We start from the raw sequence: 9,911 nt of genomic DNA, 5'->3' as shown, positions 1-9,911 counted from the left end.
GACCTACAATATCACTACTGCTAAGACCTAGACCTACAATATAACTGCTGCTAAGACCTAGACCTAAAATATAACTACTGCTAAGACCTAGACCTACAATATAACTACTGCTAAGACCTAGACCTAAAATATAACTACTGCTAAGACCTAGACCTACAATATAACTGCTGCTAAGACCTAGACCTAAAATATAACTACTGCTAAGACCTAGACCTAAAATATAACTACTGCTAAGACCTAGACCTACAATATAACTACTGCTAAGACCTAGACCTACAATATGACTACTGCTAAGACCTAGACCTAAAATATAACTACTGCTTAGACCTAGACCTACAGTAGAACTACTGCTTAGACCTAGACCTACAATAGAACTACTGCTTAGACCTAGACCTACAGTAGAACTACTGCTTAGACCTAGACCTACAGTAGAACTACTGCTTAGACCTAGACCTACAGTAGAACTACTGCTAAGACCTAGACCTACAATATAACTACTGCTAAGACCTAGACCTACAATATAACTGTTACTAAGACCTAGACCTACAATATAACTACTGCTAAGACCTAGACCTACAATATAACTGCTGCTAAGACCTAGACCTAAAATATAACTACTGCTTAGACCTAGACCTACAGTAGAACTACTGCTTAGACCTAGACCTACAATATAACTACTGCTTAGACCTAGACCTACAGTAGAACTACTGCTTAGACCTAGACCTACAGTAGAACTACTGCTTAGACCTAGACCTAGAATATAACTACTGCTAAGACCTAGACCTACAATATAACTACTGCTAAGACCTAGACCTACAGTAGAACTACTGCTTAGACCTAGACCTACAATATAACTACTGCTAAGACCTAGACCTACAGTAGAACTACTGCTTAGACCTAGACCTACAGTAGAACTACTGCTTAGACCTAGACCTACAGTAGAACTACTGCTTAGACCTAGACCTAGAATATAACTACTGCTAAGACCTAGACCTACAATATAACTACTGCTAAGACCTAGACCTACAGTAGAACTACTGCTTAGACCTAGACCTACAGTAGAACTACTGCTAAGACCTACAATATAACTGTTACTAAGACTTAGACCTTCAATATAACTGTTACTAAGACCTAGACCTACAATAGAACTATTTCTAAAACCTAGACGTACAATATAACTACTCCCAAGTGAAAACCAACAAAACATTAGCACTGATACTGCTGTGTCTAATAGTAATGATTACAGAGTTAATGGTTTAGATACGTTGAAGTAGTTGCCATTTTGGTCCGACCCATCCAATGACGATATGCGCTCCAGCCATGCCTCCATTTGGGTTCTACTCGAATCCCACCCAGCCAGTGGTCTTGACTGACAGCTGGAGCGTGATGGTGCCCTCGACCTCACTAAACCCCTAGTTCTGGATGACATTGTTGTCCGCTTCAAGTTACTCCATGAATGGCATAAGGGTGTCCTGCTATCCCCTGGTCCCCGGAGTCCAAGCCAGGAGCAGGGAGAGGAATAGAGGGATCATACTGTCTGTCACCCACAGATAGAACATGAGACTGAGAACTCGAACCGCTGAGAGAGACAAATGCTCCCAAACAAACAGCTAGCTACGGCTAAGCAGATAAACAGATAGCTACGGAGAACCGCTAAGATTCTGATTCACACTCACTGACTGGCCATGTCCAAATGCCTATACTAGCGTTTTAAATAGTAGGCTTTTTGGGTGTGAGGAAATAGACGATTGTACAGTAGGGAAATTGAGACCCAGGTGTGTTTGACAACCGTTTATAATCAACTAATCAGAGGAAGAGGCAGGCTGTAGGAAAATGAATGAATGTATGTGGTAGGGATTAACTACAGGCAGTAGAGAGTAAAGGAAAGGAAACTAGGAAAGGAGGAAATGAAAGGGAGCAAGGAAACAATGAAAGGGGGAAAGGGAAGGAGGAGAGGAAATTGTGCTAGGAAAGGAAATTAGGAAAGGAAGTTAGTACATGAGGAAAGGAAGATAGAAAAAGAGGAAAAGGAGCAAGGAAAGGAGGAAAAGAAAGGGAGCTAGGAAATAAGAAAATGGAGTGAGGAAAGGAGTTAATGTGGTAGGGATTTACCACAGCCAGTAGAGAGTAAAGAAAAGGAAGAAGGAAAGGAAGCTAGGAAAGGAGGAAATGAAAGGGGCAAGAAAAAGTGATAGGTTGTAGTGACAGGCTAGTTTAGGCACAGGCTGCTGCTGGATACTAAGATACTTACGTTTCTTTCAGTGCAAACCGTCATGCAACGTAGCAAACATTGAATCCAACTAAACGCACCCCACTTGCTTTTGGCAATAGCTGCTAATCAGAGAAGGGGGACACGATTGCCTTGTTTCCCACTATTTGTGCATTTTGTATAGCCCTCCCCACTTCTCTTATTCAAACACATCTGGCCTCAATTTTCTCAATTTCACTAACTATAAAACGTTCTATTTTCGCATACTATTTAGAACGCAAAGAGATACAGGTATTCGGTCAGTGGCGAACAGTTTCTTTGGGAGTGTTTGTCGCTCAGCGGTCGAGGTCTCAGGGTTTAACTGTGGGTGACTGAGTATGATCCATATATTTTTCTCCCTGCTCCTGGCTTGGACTCCAGGGACCGGGGCACAGCAGGACACCCTTATGCCCTTCATGGCGCAGCTTGACCCGGAGAACAACGTGAACTTGAAGTGGGGGTTCAGTGATGTCCAGGACACTATCACGTTTCAGCTGACGGTGAAAACCACTGGCTGGGTGGGATTCGGGTTGAGCCCAAATGGAGGCATGGCTGGAGCAGATATAGTTATTGGCGGGGTCGGACAAGATGGCAACTACTTCAAGGTATTTAAATCCGTAATCATTGCTATTAGACACAACCTTATCATTGGTTTTTCACATGGGAGTAGTTATTTTAGGTCTTAGAAGCAGGCTAGGCCTACAGTAACCGTAAAGTGTTAACAGTTGCAGTAGTAATTATCCTCTAATTGTCTGGAGTTGTAGGTGTGGTGTTCAAAACCTCCCAAACCTTTGGAAGATCAAATTATTCTTTATTAAAGGTACATATGAATGTTTTAGACAAGGGATGGAAACTCCACAACATGGAAGTATAACAAAACAACGATTGATTTAAGATCTAAAGAGGTTCTGGTTTGTGGTAATGGCTGGGGGGGGAATGGTATCAAACATTTCCATGTGTTTGCTGCCATTCCACTTGCTCCTTTGGCCATTATTATGAGCGTCCTCCCCTCAGCAACCTCATTGATGTGTTCAAGTTTTAAAGAAGAGATGGCAACTCCACAACAATGAAGTATAATAAAACATAACTCTTAATGAAGCTGTATAAAGAGTCCAGGTAACTTTTTTTTTTTTTTTTACATCTTAGTCATTTAGCAGACGCTCTTATCCAGAGCGACTTACAGTAATGAATGCATACATTTCATTTTCATTTCATACATTTTTTTTTTTTTTTTCGTACTTCGAACATCAGTGTGTGTTCCTCCTTCAGGATTATCATGCCACAGGGAACTCATTTCCCCTGGTGGATGAGAAACAGAGCTACACCCTCCTGTCCCTGACTGAGGCAGATGGTCAAACCACCATGACCTTCTGGAGGTCCATCCAGTCATGTGACCAGGAAGACATCCACATCACCGTGAGTCAACTGTTTCAGACTCTTAACAAGTAATGTGTGCTGAAAGTGTTCAGGATTGTAGAGGACAATCATGTTCCCTTGTCATAGACTTTCTATTCAGAAAAGGGTTGTTTAAAAATATCTAGGCAACCTAAAGCCTGTTTTGAGAATTGTTCCCTAAATGGAGCAAAAGTTGGATGCGAGGGTGGGTCAAAGTATTATTCCCCAAGAGACCAGAAAGTAGCTCACACCCCTGAGAAATGGGCTCTGCACCTGGCCGTTCCTCAGGTTCAATGCCTGTTTCTCTGGACACTCATTTACATCCACCTACTGATTATTTAGATTCAATTACCACAAATCAGGGATTTGGAGCAATGGCTTAAATACGGAGGCCAGCAAACGTTAAAACTGTCCTAACCCGATATGATTCACAAATCTAAGTCAAAATAGCATTGGTGCGGCTGGCTTCCGGGTTAAGAAGCAGCGCGGCTTGGTGGGTCATGTTTCGGAGGACGTATGACTCAACCTTCGCCTCTCCTGAGCCCCGTTGGGAAGTTGCGGTGATGAGACAAGATCATAACTACCACTTGTATATCATGAAAAAGGGGGTTAAAAACATCAATAAAGACAATGGGGTGTAACTTTTAATGTCTCAACATTATGTACTTAGTGTCTCCTGCATTTTAGGCTTTTTCTTCACGTAGTCAACCTGTCATTTTTGTTCACCTGTGCTTGTATGTATTGTCAATGGAGGTATTCTATCCCTCTCATAGGACAGTCCAGTGAAGCTGATCTATGCCTACGGGAAAACTGATGGCATCGGGTACCATTCCAGAACAAGGGGGACCAAGGAGGTGAACCTGCTCAAGTTCATGCCCAGATCCAGCCCCCGGGACGGCAACTATCTGGACTTTGTTATGGACAATGTAAGAGTGACCTCACACATCCTGTAGCAGGAGTATGTCTCTCTAGATCAGGCACAGCAAGACTTTTAGTTTGAAGTTGCTCTTTATTCTTGAAGTGGAACAGGTCAGATTGAATTAATATTGGTTATACGGGAGGTAGATATAAGCATTTCACTACTCGCAATAACATCTGCTAACCATGTGACCAATCAAATTTGATTTAGTATCCTTAGCCTACAACATGTGACTAGAACAGAATGGACTGGCCACACGGATGGTATTAACACAGTAGTTCCTCCATTACAGTTTATTGTCCCTGCTGAACATACATACTACAACTGCAAGGTCATGAAGATGCCAAAGCTCAATGGGAAACATCATATGTATCGGGTAAATGACCACTCGTGTTTCATGGTCTAATAATTATACAATGACTATCAATTTAGTAGTTAGTCTGAAATCTCTTCCCTGCTCCTTCTCTCTCTCTGCCGGTCTCAGGTGGAGCCAGTGATCAAGAACCTGGACCTGGTCCACCACATGCTTCTCTACAGCTGCCCCTTATCTGTGGTCCAGATCAACGAGCAACAATGCTACACGGGAGGACCATGGGCAGACTGCTTCAAAGTGGTGGCTGTCTGGGCCGTGGGAGGACTGGTGACGTTTCCATTTAATTAATTTAGCAGACACTTATCAGTGCCACGGACCTTTTGATTACTTGCCCAACTCTCTTAACTACTAGGCTACCTGCCGCCCCCAGAGACATTAATGCATGAACACCCACGTTAGTCTGAGCTGTCTCTACGTCGTCTTCATTCCAGGCTTTCGAGCTTCCAGAAAATGCTGGCATCCCTATTGGAGGACAGGATTATGATGAGTTCTACAGGCTGGAAATTCACTACAACAACCTGGCCCAGGAAACAGGTAACATTTCACTAGCTAGTAATTAACATTTTCCAAACCACTGCTATAGGATCACTGGGCTTACCCTGCGCCAGTCTTGATGTGCTAGTTGACTAAAACAAAGCCTGTACACCCTGAGGTTCTCCAGGATTTAGCTTGAATTAGGCCATCATCTAAAGCCCTCATCACTTCTGTCTCCCCCTGCAGGCCGGAGGGATAGCTCTGGCATGAGGCTGTACTACACAGACCAGCTCAGACAGCATGATGTGGGCATCATAGATGCAGGCCTAATGGTGTCCAGCTGGGGCTACGCCATCCCTCCCACCGCCTCTGCCTTCAGAAGCTACGGCCTCTGCAACACATCGCACTTCTCAGATGTACGTTCAGTGCCCTTTGACCTCCAATGAGGTGAAGGGATGATGACGTTGTAAATCAGACATGCAGTCTTTTAAAAGAAAGAAGATGGAATGATTACTCTTTCCTTTCTTGTACCATTGGTAGTGTTCTGCGTTTCAACAATCAGGATTTTGGACAAAATGACACCACTTTCTGCCCCCCCCCCCCGCCTGTTCCTGACCGCTCTGTGATATGACACTACTTTCTGCCCCCCCCCCCCTGCCAGTTCCTGACCGCTCTGTGATATGACACTACTTTCTCTCCCCCCCTAGATCCTGCCTGACCCTGTCCCTGACCTCTCTGTGATCTCTATCTTGCTGCACACTCACCTGGCTGGGAGGAAGGTGAGAGTTGGACTCTTCAGGTGAGGACACTCAAAACATATGATCATGGGATATTGTTCCTCATATGCCAGTCTTGATGACCAATGTAGACCCATGTGAACAATTTGCTGCTGCACAACTTTTCATGACGCAGCCAGGAAGTGGATCACATGCAGCTTGTGCACATTAACAAACAGGTAATGGTGGTTGTCTACAACATCCGATGTCAGGATTGGTGACTTGGCAAAGTCAAACATCACTAATAGCGCTGAAGCCAGAAGAATAATATACTTGTTGAGCCTAGCGACAGTGCCTTCAGAAAGTATTCACACCCCTCAACTCTTTCAACATTTTGTTGTTAGTCTGAATTTTTTGTAACTGGCCTACACACAATACCCCATAATGTTTAAGTGGAATTATGTTTTTAGAAATTGACAAATGTAATTAAAAATGACTAGCTGAAATGTCTTGAGTCATGTATTAAATCCCTTTGTTATTGCTAGCCTTAATATTTTCAGGTGTAAATTTGCTTAACAAGTAACATAAGTTGCATGGAATAGTGTTTAACCTGATTTTTGAATGACTTTTTTTGAATGACTTTCTGTACACCAATCATACAATTGTCTGTAAGGTCCCTCAGTCGAGCACTGCATTGCAAAAAAATATTTAATCAAAGACCAGGGAGGTTTTCCAATGCCTTGCAAAGGGCACCTATTTGTAGATGGGCACAAGCAGACTGTATATCCCTTGGCCCATGAAGTTATTTATTACGCTTTGGCTGGCGTGTCACTAGGAAGATGCAGGTGTCCTTCCTCTTGATTGCTGTAGAGGGGGTGGACGGGACGCTCAGGGATTTTACCATGAGGCCAATGGTGACTTTAAAACAGTTGGAGATTAATGTTTTTTATTTTATCTACATTCAAGTTGCTTACTAAGAAGCCAGTGTTCCTGAGTGGCAGTTTTGACTTAAATCAATAGCAAAACCTGAATGTTTGTCACGCAATAATCAGCAACCAATTTAACAGAAGTTTGATAATAATAGGCTAATGTTGCACAATCCAGGTGTGGAAATCTCTTAGACTTACTTACCCAGAAAGACTATCAGCTGTCATTGATGCCAAAGGTGACTCTGACGTGTTGACTTGTGGGGGTTGAATACTTATCTAATCGAGATGCATTGTATTTGTCACGTGTAGCTCGTTGACAAAAAATGACAAATCTATTTGAATCCGTTCTGTGTAAAGTTAAAGGGTGAGAATACTTTCTGAAGGTATTCTAGAGCCATCACTTGTGTTCATGGTTGTCACTCACTGCTTGGTTCAGGGACCTCACATCAGACATGTGTATGATCTGCTACAGGGCTCTTTGCAGCGAGAATGTGCACCACTGCAATGTGACCACCTGTTGGTGTAAAGTGTGCTTGATTTGACCCTCTGCAGGAATGGAACGCAGATTGACTTCCTGGCTGTGGATGAGAACTATAACTTTGAGATGCAGGGGTTCATCAACCTGGCAACCATTAAGACCATCAAACCAGTAAGCATCCATGTACTTCCTGTATTTCATGGGATTCTTGATCAGGTCAACTGGTATTATTAGTCATTAGATCTTTCTAAAAGCAGTATCTCCTCTCTGCAGGGTGATGAGATTGTGGTGGAGTGCACCTATAACACAGCCACTCGTGAGGGAATCACGCAGCTGGGGCTGGCCACCACTGATGAGATGTGTCTGGCCTTTATCATCTACTACCCAGCCATCAGTGTTGACCACTGCTGGAGCCAGCCCAACATGCATGCATACACGGCCATGATGGGGAAGACCGACTACCAGTAAGAGCCTTCACACTGTCAGTTTCACCCACTAAATGCATGCTCTTCAACCGATCACTGCCCGCCCATCCAGCATCACTACTCTGGATGGCTCCGACTTAATATGTGGATAACTTCAAATACCTAGGTGTCTGGCTAGACTAAACTCTCCTTCCAGACTAACATTAAGCATCTCAATCCAAAATTAAATCTAGAATTGGCTTCCTATTTCGCAACAAAGCATCCTTCACTCATGCTGCCAAACATTCCCTCGTAAAACTTACCATCCTACCGATCTTCGGCGACGTCGTTACAAAATAGCCTCCAACACTCTACTCAACAAATTGGATGCAGTCTATCAGTGCCATCCGTTTTATCACCAAAGCCCCATACACTACCCACCACTGTGACCTGTACGCTCTCGTTGGCGGACCTCGCTTCCTACTCACTGCCAAACCTGCTGGCTCCAGGTCATCTACAAGTTTCTGCTAGGTAAAGCCCCGCCTTATCTCAGCTCACTGGTCACCATAGCAGCACGCGCCACAGCAGGTATATCTCACTGGTAACCCCCAAAGCTAATTCCTCCTTTGGCTGCCGTTCCTTCCAGTTCTCTGCTGCCAATGACTGGAACGAACTGCAAAAATTTCTTTAGCTGGAGACCCATATCGCCCTCACTAGCTTTAAGCACCAGCTGTCAGAGCAGCTCACAGATCACTGCACCTGTACATAGCCCACCTGTAAACAGCCCATCCAACTACCTCATGCCCATACTGTATTTATCTTGTTCCTTTGCACCCCAGTAGCTCTACTTGCACATTCATGTTCTGCACATCTACCATTCTAGTGTTTAATTGTAATTACTTCACCACCATAGCCTATTTATTGCCTTAACTCCCTTCTTACCTCATTTGCACTCACTGTAAATATACTTTTATTTTTTCTACTATATTATTGACTGTTTTGTTTATTCCATGTGTAACTCTGTGTCGAACTGCTATGCTTTCTTGGTCAGGTCGCAGTTGCAAATGAGAACTTGTTCTCAACTAGCCTACCTGGTTCAATAAAGGTGGGGGGGAAAAAAGAAATATCTGCTTATAGACTGGAACTGTCTGGTTGGTTCAGTGGATAGTCCGGACTGTCCGGACTATGTAAACCATAATGTCTGTGCCCCACAGAGGTATTGTGGAGATGTTGAAGACTAAAGCTTGGGACCAGGTGTCCATTGCTGTGCATGAGGCCACAATGAAGAAGGTCCCTCAGATTGGGGTTATCAGCAACGAGCATGTAAGCATCCACTCAATGAAAATGCTGCAACATCCAAACCTACTGTTTATTCTGTTCCTCTGCTCCTCCTACAGAATAACTACACCCTATATGAGGGAAACATCCTCAACATGATGGCTACCCCTTCAGTGAGTTGCAGGAGTGATCTAACTGACCTGGGTCTGAAGAGTTAACTGGCAACAATAGCTTCTGGTTCAGAAGGCTGAATGTTTTCAAAATGACTCTCCCATGCAATAGTAGAAAGTGGCAACTTATGTTTATTCATGATGTATAAACAAATAAATGTAAGAAATCCATTCAGATGCCTTCCTATGATTTTATGTTAAATATCCTTGTGGAAGTAGACCACAAAGCCTGTCATGCTATTTCAGTTTTTATATTTATGAGTAGACTGGCTGGCTAGGTAGTAGGCACTAGAGTTTGGCTTTATGGACCCAATAACACTGCAATATGTACAGTTGAATGTTTGTGCTGTAGTGTTCAGGCATCCCACCTTAAGCTTCTTGACCACAGTAAAAGTCCAACCCTTGCTGCCCTAGCTCTTTGTTCAAACTCATTTTTGATTCTATGGCCCAATTTTCTGTGCAGTGTAATTTTGATTGTACAGTTGGACTGCTTAAACATTTTCCGTTCTTGAAGAAGGCCACAAGTA

At 43.4% G+C, this 9,911-nt stretch overlaps 1 protein-coding gene across 2 annotated transcripts; it reads left to right on the top strand.

The window, feature by feature from the left end:
- The first annotated feature begins 2,352 nt into the window (after nucleotides 1-2,352).
- Nucleotides 2,353-9,561, top strand: LOC115196458 (DBH-like monooxygenase protein 2 homolog). 2 transcript variants are annotated; one of them, XM_029757315.1, is made up of 12 exons: nucleotides 2,353-2,853; nucleotides 3,518-3,664; nucleotides 4,417-4,569; nucleotides 4,855-4,938; nucleotides 5,047-5,202; nucleotides 5,367-5,469; nucleotides 5,656-5,825; nucleotides 6,117-6,208; nucleotides 7,607-7,703; nucleotides 7,806-7,996; nucleotides 9,151-9,259; nucleotides 9,334-9,561. In XM_029757315.1, the coding sequence occupies exons 1-12, from the start codon at nucleotides 2,587-2,589 to the stop codon at nucleotides 9,430-9,432; spliced, it is 1,668 nt and encodes a 555-aa protein (XP_029613175.1). In that variant the 5' UTR covers nucleotides 2,353-2,586; the 3' UTR covers nucleotides 9,433-9,561. The 2 variants fall into 2 exon arrangements, with proteins under 2 accessions (XP_029613175.1, XP_029613177.1); XM_029757317.1 differs by lacking the exon at nucleotides 2,353-2,853 and adding an exon at nucleotides 3,318-3,364.
- The last annotated feature ends 350 nt before the right edge of the window (nucleotides 9,562-9,911 follow it).

The sequence above is a fragment of the Salmo trutta genome, chromosome 6 (genome assembly GCF_901001165.1).
Source record: "Salmo trutta chromosome 6, fSalTru1.1, whole genome shotgun sequence".
NCBI lineage: Eukaryota > Metazoa > Chordata > Actinopteri > Salmoniformes > Salmonidae > Salmo > Salmo trutta.
This window is presented reverse-complemented; position numbering and strand designations above follow the sequence as displayed.